Source organism: Symphalangus syndactylus, chromosome X (assembly GCF_028878055.3).
Source record: "Symphalangus syndactylus isolate Jambi chromosome X, NHGRI_mSymSyn1-v2.1_pri, whole genome shotgun sequence".
NCBI lineage: Eukaryota > Metazoa > Chordata > Mammalia > Primates > Hylobatidae > Symphalangus > Symphalangus syndactylus.
Genome location: NC_072447.2, coordinates 61,407,665 through 61,428,662, shown reverse-complemented (window position 1 = coordinate 61,428,662; position 20,998 = coordinate 61,407,665). Strand labels below are relative to the sequence as shown.

At 43.1% G+C, this 20,998-nt stretch overlaps 2 protein-coding genes across 2 annotated transcripts in view; both read left to right on the top strand.

The window, feature by feature from the left end:
* The window catches only part of ZNF41 (zinc finger protein 41), a 333,150-nt gene that overhangs the window by 111,941 nt on the left and 200,211 nt on the right, over positions 1–20,998 (top strand). The gene's annotated exons all lie outside the window — the stretch shown is intronic.
* UXT (ubiquitously expressed prefoldin like chaperone) lies at positions 13,378–20,547 on the top strand. The gene is made up of 6 exons (XM_055269309.2): positions 13,378–13,511; positions 14,459–14,540; positions 14,684–14,751; positions 15,033–15,140; positions 20,201–20,264; positions 20,448–20,547. The coding sequence occupies exons 1-6, from the start codon at positions 13,378–13,380 to the stop codon at positions 20,499–20,501; spliced, it is 510 nt and encodes a 169-aa protein (XP_055125284.1). The 3' UTR covers positions 20,502–20,547.

Below are 20,998 nucleotides of genomic sequence, written 5' to 3'. Positions count from 1 at the left end.
CTATTGTTTCTTGACTTTTTAATAATCACCATTCTGACTGGCATGAGATGGCATCTCATTATGGTTTTGATTTGCATTTCTCTAATGAGGACATTGATGTGGAGCTTTTTTTCATATTTTTGTTGGCCGCGTAAATGTCTTCTTTTGAGAAGTGTCTGTTCATATCCTTTGCCCACTTTTTGATGGGGTTATTTGTTTTTTCTTGTAAATTTGTTTAAGTTCCTTGTAAATTCTGGATATTAGACCATTGTCACGTGGGTAGATTGCAAAAATTTTCTCCCATTCTGTAGGTTACCTGTTCACTCTGATGATAGTTTCTTTTGCTGTGCAGAAGCTCTTTAGTTTAATTAGATCCCATTTCTTTGCTTTTGTTGCAATTGCTTTTGGTGTATTAGTCATGAAGTCTTTGCCCATGCCTATGTCGTGAATGGTATTGCCTAGGTTTTCTTCTAGGGTTTTTATGGTTTTAGGTCTAACATGTAAGTCTTTAATCCATCTTGAGTTAATTTTTGTATAAAGTGTAAGGAAGAGGTCTAGTTTCAGTTTTCTACATATGGCTAGGCAGTTTTCCCAGCACCATTTATCAAATAAGAGATCCTTTCCCCATTGCTTGTTTTTGTCAGGTTTGTCGAAGATCAGATGGTTGTAGATGTGTGGTGTTATTTTACACTGTTGGTGGGAATATAAATTAGTTCAACCATTGTGGAAGACAGTATGGTGATTCCTCAAGGATCTAGAACCAGAAATACCATTTGACCCAGCAATCTCATTACTGGGTAGATACCCAAAGGAATATAAATCATTCTACTATAAAGACACATGCATGCATATGTTTATTGCAGCACTATTCACAATAGCCAAGTCATGGAACCAACCAAAATGCCCATCAATGATAGACTGGATAAAGGAAATGTGGTACACATACACCACGGAATACTATGCAGCCATAAAAAGGAATGAAATCATGTCCTTTGCAGGGACATGGATGAAGCTGGACGCCATCATCCTCAGCAAACTAACACAGGAACAGAAAACCAAACACTGCATGTTCTCACTCATAAGTGGGAGTTAAACAATAAGAACGCATGGACACAAGGAGGGGAACATCACACACCAGGGCCTGTCAGGGGGTAGGGGGCAAGGGGAGGGAACTTAGATGACAGGTCAATAGGTGCAGCAAACCACCATGGCACATGTATACCTATGTAACAAACCTGCACGTTCTGTATGTGCATCTTGGAACTTAAAGCAAAATAAAAAATATAAATAAAAACTCTGGGGTTTTAAATAAACTTGAAAGGCAGTCTAGGCCACAAGGACTGCAATTCCTAGGCAAGTCCTGGTGCTGTGCTGAGCTTAGAGCCAATGGACTTGGGGTGCATGTGACCTAATGAGACAGCAGCTGGGGTGGCCAAGGGAGTGCTTGTGTCACCCCTCTCCTAACTCCAGGCAGCACAGCTTGGAGCTCTGGGAGAGACTCTTACCCTCTGCCTGGGGAGAGGAGAGGGAAGAGTTAAAGGGACTTTGTCTTGCAACTTGGATACCAGCTCGGCCACAGTAGAATAGGATACCAGGCAGAATTCTGAGGCCCCCATTCCAGGCCCTAGCTCCCAGGCATTTTAGACACACCCTAGGCCAGAAAGGAACCTGCTGCCTTGAAGGGAAGGATCCAGTCCTGGCAGGAGTCATCACCTACTGACTAAAGAGCCATTAGGCCCTGAATACTTAGAGGTGATAGCCAGGCACTACTCACCATGGGCATTGGGTGAGATTCAGAACCATGCTGGCATCAGGTGTGACCCAGCACATTCCCAGCTGTGGTGGCTATGGGGAGCGACTCCTGCTTGAGGAAAGAAGAGAGAAGAGTGAAGGGGACTTTGTCTTGCAGCTTGGGTACCAGCTTAGCCACAGGGGTGTAGAGCAGCAACTAGGCTCCTGGGGTCCCTGATTCCAGGCCTTGGCTCCGTGACCTGCCTTGGGCCAGAGGGGAGTCCATTGCCCTGAAGGAAGAGACTCAGGACTGGCAGCATTCACCACAAGCTGACTGACAAGCTCTTGGGCCTCGAATGAACATCAACAGTAGCCAGGCAGTACCTTCTGCAAGCCTAGAGTGGTGGTAGCCACAGGGAGAGACGTCCTTGCTTGAAGAAAGGGGAAGCATGAGTAGGAAGGACTTTGTCTTACAACTTGGGTGCCAGCTCCACCACAGTAGAATAGAGCACTAGGTCGATTCCTAAGGTTCCTGACTCCAGGCCATGGCTCCTGGATGGCATCTCTGAACCTGCCTGGGGCCTGGGGGAACTCACCGCCCAAAAGGAAATACACAAGCCTGGCTGGATTCACCACCTGCTGACTGTAGAGTCCTTGGGCCTTGGGTGAACATAGGCAGTACCCAGGCAATGGACACCACGGACCTTGGGCAAGACCCAGTGCTGTGCTGGCTTTGGGTCTGACCCAGCGAAGTCCTAGTTGTTGTAAACACAGAGGTGCTTGTGTCACCCCTCCTCCAGCTACAGGCAGCTCAGCACAGACAGAGAGACTTCATTTGTTTGGGGAAAAGTAAGGGAAGAGAGCAAGAGTCTCTGCCTGGCAATACAGGGAATTATCTTGGATCTTACCCAAGATCACCAAAGAGCTACCTCTACCATTCTGCAAAAGTCACAGCACTACTCAGCTCAGGGTGCTCTCTAATGCAGATATGACTGCAGTGGCCAAAGACTTAGATCACAAAACTCAAGTTCTTTCGAATACTTGCAAAGCCTTCCCAAAAAGGACAGGTATAAACAAGTCCAGGCTGCAAAGACTACAATAAATACCTAACTTTTCAATGTCCAGACACCAATGAACATCCTCAAGCATTAAGGCCATCCAGGAAAACGTGACCTCACCAAATGAACTAAATAAGGCACCAGGAACCAATCCTGGAGAGGCAGAGATACGTTACCTTTCAGATAGAGAATTCAAAATAGCTGTTTTGAGGAAGCTCAACAAAATTCAAGGTAACCCAGGGAAGGAATTTGAAATTCTATCAGATAAATTTAACAAAGAGATTGAAATAAAAAGAATCAAGCAGAAATTCTGGAGATGAAAAATGCAATTAACATACTGAAGAATTCATCAGAGTCACTTAAGAGCAGAATTGATCAAGCAGAAAAAGAATTAGTGAGCTTGAAGACAGGCTATTTGAAAATATACAGTCAGAGGAGACAAAAAACCTTACAGGCCAGGAAACAGTGGCATGACATATTTAAAGTGTTGAAGGAAAAACATCTTTTACTCTATAATAGTATATTCAGTAAAAATATCCTTCAAACATGAAGGTGCAAAACTCACTGGTACTAATAAGTACACAGAAAAACACAGAATAGTGTAACAATGTAACAGCAGTATGTAAACTACTCCTATCTTGAGTAGAAAGACTAAAAGATGAACCTATCAAAAATAATAATACCACAACTTTTCAAGATACAGACAGTATAATAAGCTATAAATAGAAATAACAAAAAGTTTAATAGCTGGGGAATGAAGTTAAAGTGTAGCATTTTATTAGTTTTCACTTCAATTGTTGGTTATGACAAAAACCAAATGATCATTTCAACTGATGCTAAAAAGCATTTGATAAAATTCAACATCCCTTCATGAGAAAAACCTTCAAAAAACTGGGTATAGAAGGAACACACCTCAACATAATAAAAGCCATATGTGGCAGACCCACAGCTAGTATCATACCAAATGGAGAAAAACTGAAAGCTTTTCCTCTAAGATCTGGAAGAAGACAAGGATACCCACTTTCACCACTGTTATTCAACATAGTCCTGGGAGTCCTAGCTAGAGCAATCAGACAAGAAAAAGAAATAAAGGGCATCTGAATTGGAAAGGAAAAAGTCAAATTATCCTTGTTTGCAGATGATATGTTCTTACAGTTAGAAAAGCCTAAAGACTCCACCAAAAAACTACTAGAATAAACAAATTCAGTCAAGTTGCAGAATACAAAATCAACATACAAAAATCAATAACATTTCTATATGCCAACAACAAAGCATCTGAAAAAGAAGTCAGCAAAGTAATCCCATTTACAATACCTACAAATAAAATAAAATACCTAGGAATAAACTTAGCCAAAGAAGTGAAATATCTCCACAATAAAACTGTGAAACAAAGAAATTGAAGAGGACACAAAAAATGGAGACATATTCCATATTCATGGATTGGAAGAATCAATATTGTTAAAATGACCATACTACCAAAAGCAATCTACAGATTCAATGCAACCCCTGTCAAAATACCAATGACATTATTCACAGAAATAGAAAACATAATCCTAAGCCTGGGCAACATGATGAAACCCGTCTCTAATATATATATTAGATATATGTATATATAAATTAGCCTGGCATGGTGGCACATGCCTGTAGTCCCAGCTACTCAAGAAGCTGAGGCGGGAGGATTGTTTGAGCTTAGGAGGTCAAGGCTGCAGCAAGCCAAGATCAAGCCATTGCACTCCAACCTGGGTGACAGAGTGAGACCCTGTATGAAAGAAAGAAAAGAAAAAAAGAAAGAGAGAGAGAAAGAAAGAAAGAAAATCTGTATACTGAAGAGATATCTGCACTTCAATGTTTATTGCAGTACTGTTCACAATAGCCAAGATTTGGAAGGAGCCTAAGTGTCTGTCAACAGATGAATGGATAAAGGAAATGTGGTACATATGCACAATGGAGTGCTATTCAGCCACAAAAAAAGAATGAGATCCTGTCATTTGCAACAACATGGATGGAACTGGAAGATATTAAGTGAAATAAGCCAGGCACAAAAAGACACACTTCACATGTTCTCACTTATTTGTGGGAGCTAAAAATTAATGCGATTGGACTCATGGAGATAAAGAATAGAATGATGGTTACCAGAGGCCAGGAAGGGTGGTGGGGTTGCAGCAGAAGTGGGGATGGCTAATGTGTACAAAAATATAATTAGATAGAATGAATAAGATCTAGTATTTGATAGCACAACAGGGTGACTACAGTCAACAATAATTTATTGTACATTTCAAAATAACTGAGACTATAATTGGATTGTTTGTACACAAAGAAAGGCTAAATGATTGAGGTGATGGATACTCCATTTACCCTGATGTGATTTTTATACATTGTATGCCTGTATCAAAATATGTCATGTACCCCATAAATATATACACCTATGTACCCACAAAAAATAAAATATTTTTAAAAATCAATATATTAAGTGTTCTGACAAGCTCTGATAGGAAAAAGTAAAAGAAAATCTACTGAAGCTCAGATCTCAGTAAGAACAGTAGGTGCCTGTGGTGTTTTAATCTAGAGCTGTTACTATCTCCTCCAGCTCTGAGGCACAGAAGCTCCACCAAGAAAGGGCAGACCCAAAGAACCAGCAGCTCTGCTGCAGGAGAGGGCTGACTTTATTTAGAGCAGTGAGGAAAATTCTATGCACAGGAGCAAAACTTAAAACAACAGTGATCTCAGGCTGAGGCAGGAGAATCGCTTGAGCCTGGGAGGCAGAGGTTGCAGTGAGCCGAGACTTAATCTCAAAATAAAATAAATAAAATAATAATAAAATAAAATAAAACAAAACAAAACAAAACAACACAACACAACAGTGATCTCAGGCGGGGTGCAGTGGCTCACACCTGTAATCCCAGCACTTTGGGAGGCCAAGCGGGGGTGGATCACTTGAGGTCAAGAGTTCAAGATCAGCCTGGCCAACATGGTAAAACGCTGTCTGTACTAAAAATACAAAAATTAGCCAGGCGTGGAGGAGCACGCCTGTAATCCAGGCTACTCGGGAGGCTGAGGCACGAGAATTGCTTGAACCCGGGAGGCTGAGGTTGCAGTGAACCAAGATTGCACCACTGCACTCCAGCCCGGGCAACAGAGTCAGACTCTGTCTTAAAACAAACAAACAAACAATAAAACAACAGTGATCTCAGTGGCTAACAACCAGGAAAGGTCAATATCAGAGACATTCGGAGGTCTCGATACTGACTGGGGTAAGTAATAAATCAACGGTTCAGTAATAAATTTAACAGGGAGATACAGGGAATGAGACAGGCAAAAAAGGCCTTAATAAGATCCCACTTATCCCAAGTGGTCTGGAAAGACTGCACATGAGCAAATCTGCATGCATGTTCAGGAGAAAATGGAGGGGGCCTGCTATAGTCTGAATGTATTTCCCAATATTAGTAGATCGGAACTTAATCCCTAATGTAGCAGTATTAAGAGGTGTGGCCTTTGGAAGGTGATTAGTTCATGAGGGCTCTGCCATCATAAAATTTCCAAATGAAAATTTTAGAACTGAAAAATACTGTCAACTGAAGAAAAAAATCAGGCTTTTAAAGAATTAAAGTTATTATTATTATTATTATTATTATTATTATTATTATTATTTTGAGACAGGGCCTCCGTCACCCAGGCTGGAGTGCAGTGGCACAATGTCGGCTCACTGCAGACAGACTCCATCTCTTGGGCTCAAGCAAGCCTCCCATCTCAGCCTTCTGAGTAGCTGGGACTAGAGGTATGCGCCACTGTACCCGGCCAATTTTTGTATTTTTGTGGAGACGTGGTTTGGCTATGTTGCCTAGGCTGGTCTTGAACTTCTGAACTCAAGAGATCCGCTCGCCTCAGCCTCCCAAAGTGCTGGGATTACAGGTGTGAGCCACCGTGCCTGGCCTAAGTTAATTTTATTCAGAACTCTTACTGAAGATTGCAACCGGAGAGAGTCTTTCAGAGTTTCTGTTAAACTGCTCCAACTGTTTTAGGCCATAGTTTAAACACAGGTGGTGGCAGCTCTGCATGTAGCTTAGAAGTTACATCAAATGTGCTCAGAAGTTACGTTAGAGCAAAATCACATCAAGGCTTGGGTATGAGGGCACATCTGGTTATAGATTACAGAGGCCTAATTATTAATCCTGTCAGACGTTATCTTCTGTATAGGAAGAGGCCAGGATTAGGATCGTTGAACTTATCCTTTCTAAAACTGCTGTGATTCACACAAGGGACACGGCAGGCTGTCCTCCATCCTGCTGATCATCTTCAGAACATTCTTCCAGCGGGTGGTGCTGAGTCACTGAGTCAGGAGCTTTGTAAAATTCTACTGATAAGGGATTTTGTGAAATTCTGCTGGTAAGCTGAAATGAGCAAACATAGCTTCTTACATATGGTACTTTGTCTCACAATAACTGAATCTAAAGCTCAATGAATGGGTTCAAAGGCAGAATGAAGAGGACACAAGAAAGAATCACGAAACATGAAGATAGAACAATAGAAATTACTTCAAACAACAGAGAAAAGTAGACTGAAAACCAATGAATAGAGCCTCAGGGACCAGTGGAACCAAAAATTCGATCATTTGTGTTATCAAAATCCAGGAAAGAGAGAAGATAGAGGAAAGAGCTGAAAAGGTATTCAAAGAAACAATGTCTGAAATTTTGCCATATTTGGCTAAAAATATAAACCTGTTGAATACAAACAGATTCAAAAGGATGAGCAAACCCTAAACAGGATAAACCTAAAGATATCCATGCTGAGGCACATCAGAGTCAAACTTTTGAAAACTAAAGTCAAAGAAAAAAATTTTTTTTGAGACAGAGTCTTGCTCTGTTGCCCAGGCTGGAGTGCAGGGGCATGAGGGGCATGATCTCAGCTCACTGCAACCTCTGCCTCCTGGGTTCCAGCGATTCTCCTGCCTCAGCCTCCTGAGTAGCTGGGATTACAGGCACGTGCCTCCACGTCCAGCTAATTTTTGTATTTTTAGTAGAGATGGGAATTTCACCATATTGGCCAGTCTAGTCTCGAGTGCCTGGCCTCAAGTGCTCTGCCCACCTCAGCCTCCCAAATTGCTGGGATTACAAGCCATTATGCCTGGCCTAAAGACAAATAAAAATTCTTGAAAGCAGGAGGAAACGACATCTTATCTACATAAGAAAAATAATTTTAATGACAGTGAATTTCTCATCGGAAAACATGGAGGCCAGAAGGAAGTGGCACAACAGTTTTCAAGAGATGACATAAAAGGAATACCAACCAAGAATTCTTTAGCTGGCAGAAATGTCCTTAGGAATGATGGTGAGATCAAGACATTCTCAGATGAAGGAAAACTAAGAGAATGTGTTACCAGCAGACTTACCTTGAAAGAATGGCTAAAGAAAATCCTTACAACAGAAGGGCAATGATATAAGAAGGAATCTTGGAACATCAGAAAGGAAAACAACAAAAGGAGCAAAAATTTCAATAAATAGACTTTATTTTCCCTCTCAAGTTTATTAAATGGTGCTTGATGGTTGAAGTATAAATTACAACATTGAGATGATTCCCAATATAGAGAGAGGAAATACTTATTTAACATTTAATGTTATAAAGGGGGAGGAAAAGGGACTTAAAAGGAGTAAGGACTTTACATTTTACTGAAATTGGTAAGAGAAATAAACAAAATGTGGCATATACGCACAAGGGACTATTATTCAGCCATAGAAAGGAATAAAGTACTAATAAGTGTTATAACATGGACAAATGAAACTTAAAAACATTATGCTAAGTGAAAGAAGCCAGGCATAAAAGGCCATATAGTGTATATGATTCTATTTATTGAAATGTGAAGAATACACAAATTTATACAGATGAAATTAAATTTGTGGTTGCTTAGGGCTGGGGTGGGGAGAACACATGAGGAGTGGGCACAGGAGTTCTATTTGGGGTGATGAAAATACTCTAGATTGCTGGGCGCGGTGCCTCACGCCTGTAACCCCAGTACTTTGGGAGGCCGAGGTGGGTGGATCGAATGAGCTCAGGAGTTCAAGACCTGCCTGGGTAACACAGCGGAACTCCGTCTCTACAAACAATACAAAACTTAGCCAGCGTGGTGGCACATGCCTATAGTCTCAGCTACTTGAGGGGGTGAGGCAGGGAGGATCACTTGCGTTCGAGAGGTTGAGGCTGTATAGCGAGCCAAGATCCCATCACTGCACTCCAGCCTGGGTGACAGCATGAGACCCTGTCTCAAAAAAAAAAAAAAAAATTAAAAAAATAAAGTTAGATTGTGGTGATGTTCGTACAACTCTGTGAATATATTAAAAACTGCTGAACTGTATACTTCAAATGTGTGGGTTTTATTGTATGTGAATTACATCTCAATAAAGCTGTTTTTTAAAAACAGATCACAGATTTAAATGTCAAACATAAAATTAAAAAACTTTAAAAATAAAACACAGGAGAACGTCTTTGGGAGCTAGGGCTTGTGAAGAGTCCTTAGACACAACAACAAAAGCATGATCCAAAAAATGTTTTTAAATCAATAAACTAGACTTCAAAATTAAACGTGTTTGCTCTAACAAAGACCTTGTTAAGAGGACAAAAAGACAAACTACAGCCTGGGAGGAAATATTTGCAAACCACGTATCTGACAAAGAACTCATACCTAGAATATGTAAAGAACTCTCAAAACTCAAGTTTTTTTTTTTTTTTTAAAGCAATCCATTTGGTAAATGAGCAAAGAATGTGAAGAGACATTTCACCATAAAGGACATGTATATGACAAATAAACACATGGCAAGATGTTCTATATCATTAGCTACCAGGGAAATGCAGCCTCCCCTGGGCCTTAGTCATTTCTTGCTCTTCTTGGGAAAAGGAAAAGACAGAGACCTATGAGTCAGAGCTGGGGGCAGGAAGTTGGATGGAAAGGAGAGAAGATGCAAATGCAGACATAAGAGACACAGTCCATCTCACATCTTGGAGCTGGAAACAGGCTGACTGTGTCTCTCATATCTCCCAGAAGCACCAGCCTGAAAATGTGCACCCATAAGCCAGGTTAAGAGGTTGCCAGTGGAAGCCAGGGAGACCCACCTGGTTAAAGCTCCAACCTCTGTATTGGTGACAGACATTGTACAGAGCAGCAGTTAGCATACCTTTTCTGTAAAAGGCCAGATAGTAAATACTTTAGGATGTCCATACCATATGGTCTCTTTGGCAACTACTCAACTCTGCCATTATAGCATGAAAGCCGTAACAGACAATATGTAAACGCATGAGACTTGTGTTCCAAGAAAATTTTATTAATGGACACTAAAATGCAAATTTCATATAATTTTGATGTGTCACAAAATATTATTTTTACTTTTCTCAAGCCCTTTAAAGATGTAAATAGTATTCCTAGTTTGCAGGCTATAGGAAACTGTGAAGGGCCAGCAAACCAGGGGCCATAATTTGCTGACCCCTGATACAGAGCTTAGATGAGGAGGTTCACTGTCATGCATACCACTGTCACTCAACACTTGATTTACAATGCAGTGACCTCCCTTAAATCCATAAATTCGGCCGGGTGAGGTGGCTCATGCCTGTAATCCCAGCGCCCTGGGAGGCCGAGGTGGGCAGATCACTTGAGGCCACGAGTTCGAGACCAGCCTGGCCAACATGATGAAACCCTGTGTCTATTAAAAATACAAAAATTAGCTAGGTGGCGTGGTAGTGTGTGCCCGTAGTCCTAGCTACTCCAGAGGCTGAAGCAGAAGAATCACTTGAACCCGGGAGGCGGAGGTTGCCATGAGCAGAGATCACACCACTACACTCCAGCCTTGGCAACAAAGTGAGACTCTGTCTCAAAAAAAATCTATAAATTCTACTTCTAGGAATTTATCAAAAGGAAATAATCACGGCTCCACACAAAAATTTGACAGCAAAGACTGTTATCCCATCCTGGTTATAACAATGAAAATATCTGAACACATTCAAATATCCAGTGACAGAGGAGTGGCTCAAAAATCTGAGGCCATCCAAAGAATGGAATGCTATGCAGCCATGTCAACAACTATCCTATGGTCTGGAAAGAAAGCAAATGTGAGACCACGGTGAAACCCTGTCTCTACTAAAAAATACAAAAAAATTAGCCGGGCGTGGTGGCGGGCGCCTGTAGTCCCAGCTACTCGGAGAGGCTGAGGCAGGAGAATGGCGTGAACCTGGGAGGCGGAGCTTGCAGTGAGCCGAGATTGCGCCACTGCACTCCAGCCTGGGTGACAGAGCAAGACTCTGTCTCAAAAAAAAAAAAAAAAAAAAAAAAAAAAAAAAAAAGAAAGCAAATGTGATCAAATATTAACAACGAGTGAATCCAGGCTGCGCATGGTGGCTCACGCCTGTAATCCCAGCACCCTGGGAGGCCGAGTTGGGCGAACTGATTGAGCTCAGGAGTTTGAGACCAGCCTAGGCAACATGGTGAAACCCCATTTCTACAAAAAATTAGCTGGGCATGGTGGCTTATGCCTGTAGTCCCAGCTATTCAGGAGGCTTAGGCGGGAGGATCGCTTGAGCCCAGTGGTGGAGGTTGCAGTGAACCGAGATCACACCACTGCACTCTAGCCTAGGCAAAAGAGCAAGACCCCGCCTCTAAAAAAATTTTAAAAATTCAAAATAAAACAACTGGCGAACTTAAGTGCAGGGTATATGAGTGTTCACTGTCAACTTTTCTATAGGTTTGAAATGTAAAAATAAAGTTGGAAATACATTTTTAAGTAAAAAATTCTTTTTTGTGAAATGTAAGTTAATAGACTTACACAGACTCATCTCCAGCCCATCAGAACTGTGTTCTCTGTTAAATTAATATGTGTCTTCTTTTCTGTCTTTTTACAGGAAAGTGGTATAGATTAACTAGATATTTTTCTACCTAGTATCTATTCTAATCACACTCAATGTAATTTAAACTATATGTAACATGAGATTTACAGACAAAAAAAATTAATCTCAATGTTTTCATTTTACAATTATCTCGTTCTAAGGGCAAAGAAAAGCTTAACTTGGCCAGGTGTGCTGGCTCATGCCTATATCCTGGCATTTTGGGAGGCCGAGGCAGGCAAATCACTTAAGCCTAGGAGTTTGAGACCAGCCTGGGAAACATAGTGAGACTTTGTCTCTAAAAAAATTTTTTTAAAAATTAGATGGGCGTGGTGGTGTATGCCAGTAGTCCCAGCTACTCCGGAGGCTGAGGCGGGAGGATCACTTGAGCCTGGGAGGTTGAGGCTGCAATGAGTCATGATCATACCACTGCACTCCAGCCTAGGGGACAAAGACCCTGTCTAAAAAAGAAAAAGAAAGAGAAAGAAAAGAGAGAAAGAGAGAAAGAAAGAAAGAAAGAGAGAGAGAAAGAAAGAAAGAGAGAGAGGGAAGGAAGGAAGGAAGGAAGGAAGGAAGGAAGGAAGGAAGGAAGGAAGGAAGGAAAGAAGGAAGGGCTTAACTTGCTTGGGTTTTGAGCATTTGAAAAAAAACTTGCTTTTACATATGAAACACAAATTATCTGGGAAGACTTCCTTGGTAGGGGTGGGTGCTCTAGGCTCTACAGACGGAAATAGCATTTGGGGATTCATCCCACGGTCTGGATTCTTCTCCAGGCAAAGGCCCATTCTTGCTGGGTTATAAGTTCTTGTTTGAAAATCTAACCTGAAAAATAAATTCACTCAGTCACTCTAGTGCATAAGAATAAATTCACAAAAACCTTACCATTTAAATAAAAACATGGGAACTATGCCTAACTACAAGATGGCCAATCGTCGGCAGAGGACTTCAGCCACCCTCTCCATTTGACTATCAAACGAGGTGATTAGACACAGAGCGTTGTCAATTTCCACTTGAGCCTCATTTATGGGTTGCGGGTGCAGAGCTGGAGTTATCAAATATGAATTTTAGAAAATCTGTCTCTGTTTAAAACCTTTTAAATGCTCATACTCAGTCCCATTGCCAGGAGTGAAACCCAAACCTCCCGTGTGAAAAATCAATATCCAGGCCGACAGATCACACGGGATCTTCCTTATAGACCAGAACTATAGTCAATGTTTAGGTCTTTTTAAACTCTTCACTTCCTCTCTCTACCTCCACCTGTGCGTCGCGCCTACCTTAGAACCCGCCAAATCCCATTAAATCCCACCCCCACCAGCCACGCACGGTCTCCATAGCCTGCAGGCGCCGCTTTTGCAGTCCCCCATTGGCCGGTTTATTGCCAGACGCCCCTGCTCCCACGCCCTAGTCTTCTTTGATCTCCTCGGATTCCGTGAAGCCCCGCCCTTCTCTTCTCCCCTTTGGCCCGTCTTCTTCCACTCAGGCCCGCCCCTCCCCACCTGGCTATTTGGTTGGCCAGCGCGCTTGCCACTTACGTCATTCAGCCGCGCCACCCGGAAGCCGCGGTTCCTACCAACCGTTCTTATTGCTGGCGGCCCTGAGGTAAAGGCCGCGCTTGGGTGTCCCTGGGTGGCCGGGTCCCCGAGTTGGGAGGGGCGGAAGGCTGAACCCCCAGCTTGAGCCGGACAAGCCGATTCCCAGCGTTGAGAGGGTAGAGATGAACTGTGTGTGAGGCCAAACTGGAGCGGTCAACATGGTCTTCCCCCTCCCCACTCCCCAGGAGCCCATCATGGCGACGCCCCCTAAGCGGCGGGCGGTGGAGGCCACGGGGGAGAAAGTGCTGCGCTACGAGACCTTCATCAGTGACGTGCTGCAGCGGGACTTGCGGTGAGTGACAGTGCGGGGGGCGGGGCGTTTGGAACATTCCACGTGGTGGGTGGGGCGTTCAAAGTTAGGGCCAACCCTTTGGATTGGCGGGCGAGGCGTTCAGAGTCTGGCCCCGCGCTCCTTGGAGCGTGAAGTGGGGACGACATCCGGGGTGCAGTTTGGCTGGGACGTGGCGTTCATAGCAGGGGGCGTGTCAGCGCATGCGCGGCCTCCGAAATTTAACGGATTAAGGCTTGTTTTCTGGAGCCACAGTTGTCGGGTTCTTCATCCTTGTGAGTACGTCCTACCTCGCTTTTCTGTGCCCTATAAACTTTACTCTTCTGTGAAATGGGGAGTTTTCTGGAACCTTCCCCATGCAGTGGTTTTGAGTTTTTGATGTGTCCCATCTTTGTAAAGAATTTAGCATGGATGCCTGAAACATAGTAGAGATTCAATGAGTATGAAGAAATATTATTGCAATCTTTGTTAATCTAAGCAGGAAATAAGGTGTTCAGAACTAGGACTATGAGCGTCCTAAAAGGGATGGAGGATTTTTCTAGGGTGAAGATGGGACATTATGATTGGAGTTCAATATTGGGAGTGTAATAATAGTAATAATAGCTAACACGTATATAGAGAGTTTACCATTTGGTAGGCATTACTCTAGATGCTTTGTAGTAAATGCTCATTTAATCCTAATGACTCTACAAGGTAATACTGTCATCTGTATGTTATAAATGGGGAAACTGAGTCCCAAACAGGTTATTTACTTGCCAAAGTCACACATCTATAAAGGATAGAGCCCAGATCCAAACCCAGGCAGTCTGACCCAGAGCCCAAAATTAACTTATGCACTGAAAAGCCTTTTCAGTGTATGGTGACATGAGAGTCTCAGAGAGTCATGATATGAGGTATACTAGGAGGAATGGGGCTGCCTATTGGTCACCATTGTACTTTCGTCCCATCAGAAAGGTGCTGGACCATCGAGACAAGGTATATGAGCAGCTGGCCAAATACCTTCAACTGAGAAATGTCATTGAGCGACTCCAGGTAAAGACTATGGGATTGGGTGCCATTTTTTTTGGTATGTGTGGGCAAGGGAGGGAAATGGGAAGAGAGACTCCAGACCCAAACCTATCACCTGACCTAAGAGTTCACCACTGACCCCTACCTCTTTTTCCCTGGCCCCACAGGAAGCTAAGCACTCGGAGTTATATATGCAGGTGGATTTGGGCTGTAACTTCTTCGTTGACACAGTGGTGTGAGTGTCTACCCACCCCTCTGAGCCCACAGGGTTCAGCTTACCCCTTCCCTCATGCAACATATATTTTTTTAAGTATCTTCTATGTACCAGGCACTATGCGAGGTTTTATATCCCAGTAGGATATAAGCTAGGTGCTGGGGATGTGACAGTGAATAAAATAGGACAAAATCCCTGCCTTCCCAGAGCCTCAATTTGGGGAAGGGTGGGGAGCAAAACATAAACTATGCTAAACAGTGATAAGGACTCCTCCCCACTTCCTTTAACCTCTCTTTCCTCAGCCCAGATACTTCACGCATCTATGTGGCCCTGGGATATGGTTTTTTCCTGGAGTTGACACTGGCAGAAGCTCTCAAGTTCATTGATCGTAAGAGCTCTCTCCTCACAGAGTAAGTCCATTCCATGAGGATAGTGTGTAAAAACAACCATTTCCAGCACTCTTCTCCCTTTACCCATGGCTGCCTGGAATGATACTTAAGGACTCATCTCCCCTCCTCTTCATAGCTGGGGCTGAAGAAATGGGGTTGCAAAGCCCATGTGTAGCACATAATAAGCACGCAAAAAATGATCTTTGTATTGTTCATGCAAACATTTATTGGGCATCTTCTCTATGCCAGGCACTGTGCTTAGCAGTGGGAATGCGGCAGTGAACAAGACAGAAGAGTTCCTTGAAGGCTTACAATCTAGAAGGACTATACTGTTATACATAAATACAATTATGACCAGATCCATGAGGTCTCAGCCTGTTAGAATTGGTAACAAGAAAACTAGTTACCTATGATTTCACTTCCTGCTAATTTTACTATTCATTCACTGTGTTCCTGCCACACTCACCTTCACAAGCTTCTTTCAACACCCCAAGAACGATCCCACCCCAGGGATATTGCCGTAGCTGTTCTCTCTGCCTGCACTGCTCTTTTCCCCAGTACCCACATGGCTTCCTTTCTCCTCACTCACTTGTCTTGCTTAAATGTCACTTCCTCAACGAGGCCCTCTGTAACCTAACTTTCAAATTACAGCCCCTGGCATGCTTGATTCCCCTCCTACTTTTTTTCTACTAACACTTACCCCCTAATATTTACTATGTAATTTCTTTCTTTCTCATGTTGTCTCCTCCAATTAGAATATAAGTTTTACAAAGGGGGAGATTTGGTTTATACCCCAGGTGACTAGAGTAGTACAAGCATATAGTCGACACTCTGTGTTTTTGTTTTTAAGAGATGGTGTCTCGCTGTGTTGCCCAGGCTGGAATGCAGTGACTGTTTACAGCTGCGATCATAGCATACTACATCCTCAAACTCCTGGGCTCAAGCAATCCCCTTGCTTCAGCCTGCCAAGTAACTGGGACTACAGGCGCACTGCTGTACCCGGCTTTGTGTTTGTTGAAATAATTTGAAAGGGTATGCTGGAAGCAAATTAAAGTGGTTATTGAAGCAGATCTGTGTTGGGGGTGATGGGGAGAGAAAGTGTGGGCTCCAGTTGAGTTTAAGGCAGGAGTGTCCAATCTTTTGGTTTCCGTGGGCCACATTGGGAGAAGATTTGTCTTGGGCCATACATAAAATACACTAATGCTAATGATAGCTGATGAGCTAAAAGAAGAAAAATGTTGCAAAAAAAATCACATAATGTTTTAAGAAAGTTTATGAATTTGTGTTGGGCTGCATTCAAAGCCGTCCTGGACAGCATGTGGCCCACTGGTTGCGGGTTGGACAAGCTTGATATACGGTTTTGTGCAGGGAAGGGCAGTTGGGAGCACAGATGAGGGATTTGAAATGTAGCTAGGGAAGGCCTCCCAGAGGAAGGGATATTTGAATCATTTGACTGAGTGATGAAGCCATGGGGCTATCTGGCGAAGAGCATTCCTGGCAAGAGGAATAGTGTGCCTGGCATGCTAGTGAAACTACCAAGAGAGGTGAGCTTGGTTTCAATGGAATAAGCATGGGGACACTGAGCAATACACTTAGATTAACAACATCTCACAAGTGTGAGTACCATTGATTTAAACTTCTTTGTTGGTTATGTTTATGTCTATTCCTACATTCATTTTTTCCAGTGTTGCCTCCCTTAGAGTTTCAGTAATTTTTATCTTTTCAAACCTTTCCAGCCATGGGAAGGACTAGCAGGTGTTAGTGGACCCAAAAGAACCTCAGACCTGCTGAGATTTCTGATTCTTGGTGTTCAGACCAATTAGCAAATAGTTTATTTAAACGGCCTGCTTTCATGGTCAACACAATTCTGAACTGGTGGTCATTTAGACCAAGTCCAGTTTGTTTGTTTTTGAGATGGAATTTTGCTCTTGTCGCCCAGGCTGGAGTGCAGTGGTGCGATCTTGGCTCACTGCAACCTCTGCCTCCTGGGCTTAAGAGATTCTCCTGCCTCAGCATCCCAAGTAGCTGGGACTACAGGCACCCACCACCACTCCCGGCTAATTTTTGTATTTTTAGTAGAGACAGGGTTTTGCCATGTTGGCCAGGCTGGTCTCAAACTCCGACCTCAGGTGATCTGCCAACCTCAGCCTCCCAAAGTGCTGGTATTGCAGGTGTGAGCTACCGCGCCCAGCTAAAGTCCAGTTTGTATAAGACAGTTTTCCTTGTTATGTCACAGGATTCCTGAGCCTATCAAATAGATTTTAATGTTTTGAGACTCCACGTACTTCCCCAAAATGAAGTATTTAAATTGTCAGTGCCTGCCCCCTTGCCTGGTCTTTTTGATATACTGACCTGGTCTATTAGTGTGATGAAAAATATGGTTGACTCTTACTGCTTTATTGTAATTAGTAGGACTGTCTAGAAGTTTAATTTTTCTAAGAGATGAGGATTTGAGTCTATGTAGCTGGCTCTCCTCTTTAAAATATTTGGTTACTTGGGATATACTTTGAACTAACTTTCTGGTCATTTTATGTGATCAAAAGTGTCAATTCTTCCTGTTCTTAGCATATTTCTTTGTTTGAGAAGTGGAAGGGATGAAATCTCTGTATATTCTTTCCTGATGACACAGAAAGGAGTACACATCCACGTCTCATGAATAGACATGTAATTATAGAAGAAACAGCCTAACGGCCGGGCGCGGTAGCTCACGCCTGTAATCCCAGCACTTTGGGAGGCCGAGGCGGGTGGATCACTTGAGGCCAGGAGTTTAAGACCAGCCTGTCCGAGATGGTGAAACCCTGTCTCTACTAAAAATACAAAAAATTAGCCGGGAACGGTGGCAGGCACCTGTAATCCCAGCTACTTGGGAGGCTGAGGCAGGAGAATCGCTTGAACTCGGAGGGTGGAGGTTGCAGTGAGCCGAGATCACGCCACTGCACTCCAGCCTGGGTGACAGAGTGAGACTCCGTCTCAAAAAAAAAAAGAAAGAAAGAAAAAAGAAACAGCATAACCATATGACTATTCACACTGCCTTACATACTAAATCAGTAGTAATTTGCTTCTCACATAGCAAATAAAAATAAATCAGTAGTAATAAACATATCCCTTTTGTGTTACAGCTAGCATTTGGTGAACTCTATTTTTCTCCCTTTTAAAGTGTTGAACTCATAGGTTTTCATAAGGTAAGCTTATACCATTAACGAATTTTGTTCTCTTTTCTGATGTTCAAATTGTCCCTTAGGAGCTGATCAGGTTCATTCTTCTGCTCTTTAAGCATTACCCCCAGAATATTCTTAAAAGTATTCTTGCTCTCCTGTAACAACACCCATACTTCATTTATTTCCTGCCCCTAAACATACACTCAACCAACTTCAGGTTTCTTTGAATGGAGTAGTCACTTATTCATTCAACATACGTTGGGTGCCTGCTCTGTGCCACACACTGTTCTGGTCCCTGGGGATAGAGCAGGAAACAAAAAAGACCAAAATCTGCCCTCATACAGCTGACATTCTAGTCAGGGGAGGCAAACAATAAACAAATGAATGATGTAGTATGTCAGATGTTGACAGTGCTATGGAGAAAGCATATCATGGAGATCAGAAGCATTACCTGCAATGGAACAGTCGTGATTTTAAGAAGAATGGCTGACTGGATGTGAAGTGTGAGAGAGGAGTCCAGGTTTTTGGCTGAGCAACTGGAAGGATGGAGTTGCCATTATCTGAGATGGAGAAGATAGGGGAGGAGTAGATTTGGAGGGGAAGGTCAGGAGTTTAGTCTGGAACCTGTTAAGTATGAGGCACTTATTAAACACTGAAGTGGATTTTTAGAAGATGTCATTGAAACTCCTAGTCAAGTTCAGGAGAGAGTTCTGGGCTAGAAATAAAAATGTGGAAGATAATGGTATATACATAGGTTCATACTACCTTTTTTTTCAATTTAACATCCTATCTTATTGCTCTCTACTTTTCCAACAGTATTTAGTTTCATTTACCCCTCAAACTGACTCCTACATTGACAGCACAATAAAATCCACATTCCTTATTATATCAAGACCCTGTGTGATCTAACCTCCTCCTACCTCTTGGACCTTGTCTTAGGCCACTTTCCCTCACCACTCACTTAATTTCTAACACTCTAACCTCACTACTTCTCAAACAACTCTTTGTTGCCTCTTGGCCTTTTTGTGGAAAAGGCCTTCCTACTGCTTAACCATTAGGCATTCTTCAGTTCCTTCTCATTCTTCATTCTTGAGAAAGGCCTTCCTTGACCCTTTATATCAATTAGGATTCTTTTGGGTGAGATCTGATCCAAACTGGCTTAGAGAAAAGGAGTCAACCAACTGGTTCGTGTAATTCAACCTCCTTCCTCTGCCGCAACCTTCCCTTGGCTCCCATCTCACTTAAGGTCAAAGCCAGGGTCCTTCCCATGGCCTTGTAGGCTTCACACAGTCTGTCTCCCTCATTACCTCTCTGACCTCACCTCTTACATTCCCCCTTCACTTATTCTTCTCCAGCCAGAGTGGCCTCTTCGCTGCACCTCAAACATGCCAGGCACACTCCCACCTCAGTGCCTTTGTGTTTGCCGCCCCTTGTGTGTGGAACACATCCTCCATATAGCCACACTACTCAAAATTCACTGTCTTTAAGTCTTTACTCAAATGCTTCTCAGTGAAGCCATCCCTGAGCCCTCTATTTAAAATTGCAGCCCCCCACTCCTGTACTCCTTATTCTCTCTCGTTTTTAAATTTTTTTATTGTAGTTAGAACCATCTGACACAACATAGCTTTTATTCCATTGGTTTTTTTGTATGTCTTTCTTTACAAGAATTTGAAGTCCATCAGGCCGGGAGTTTTGTTTGTTGTGTTTGCTGCTATCTCCCAGTGCCTAAAATTGCCTGGCATACAGTAGGCATTTAACAATCTTTGAATCAGTGAAAACCAGAGGGTGGCTTAGCATTTCTGCATAGGAATGAGCCAGGTGGAAATCATCCAGGATATAAGTAGATCTTGAAGTGATAAGGAAGGGTCATCCTCATAATCATAAGTGGGGCCCATTTTGCCCTTTCTTGTTTCTTTTCTCTAGGCTCAGCAACAGCCTCACCAAGGACTCCATGAATATCAAAGCCCATATCCACATGTTGCTAGAGGTGAGAGCAGCTCACCCCACTACCAGACTCTGTTTAGGGTGGTGACCTGAAGAAGGGAGAGAGCGAAAGAAGGGAAGAACCATCTTTCCCTCTAAGCTGAAGTCAAGGGAGGGAGGTCAGAGCAAGCCTGGGGGCGTAATCCAGACCCAGTCTTTGTTCAATCTCTTCTGTCCTCTTTTTCAGGGGCTTAGAGAACTACAAGGCCTGCAGAATTTCCCAGAGAAGCCTCACCATTGACTTCTTCCCCCCATCCTCAGACATTAAAGAGCCTGAATGCCTTTGAGTCACATGGCCCTTCTTTTTCCCCATAAACCCTGCTGGTTGCCACGGGGGCCTGTTCCTAGGGCACAAAGTTACTGAGAGACTCAGAGATCCAGTCTCTCTGTGGAACCTCTAAAATGCCCCAGCAGTCCTTCCTCCAGCCTGTTGCCTGGCAGTATTTGCCAGTTGACCTTATGCACTGCCCTCTCTTCTGTCATCTTGGCAACCTGGGCCCCCCATCTCACCCTTTCTTCCATTCCTTTTCCTAGACACCACCCTTTGAATTGCCATAGAGAATGGGCCAATTCATGGTGGAGGTTTGTTCATTCCCACAACAAAGGGCCCTAAGGTTTACCCTTTCACACACCAAATCATTCCCCAGGTACCCTAAATTACACCCAAACCCATCTCAGCCCTACCTTGTCCTAGCCCCTGCCTGTAAGTGGTTCCAGCTTCCAATGGGCACAGACCTG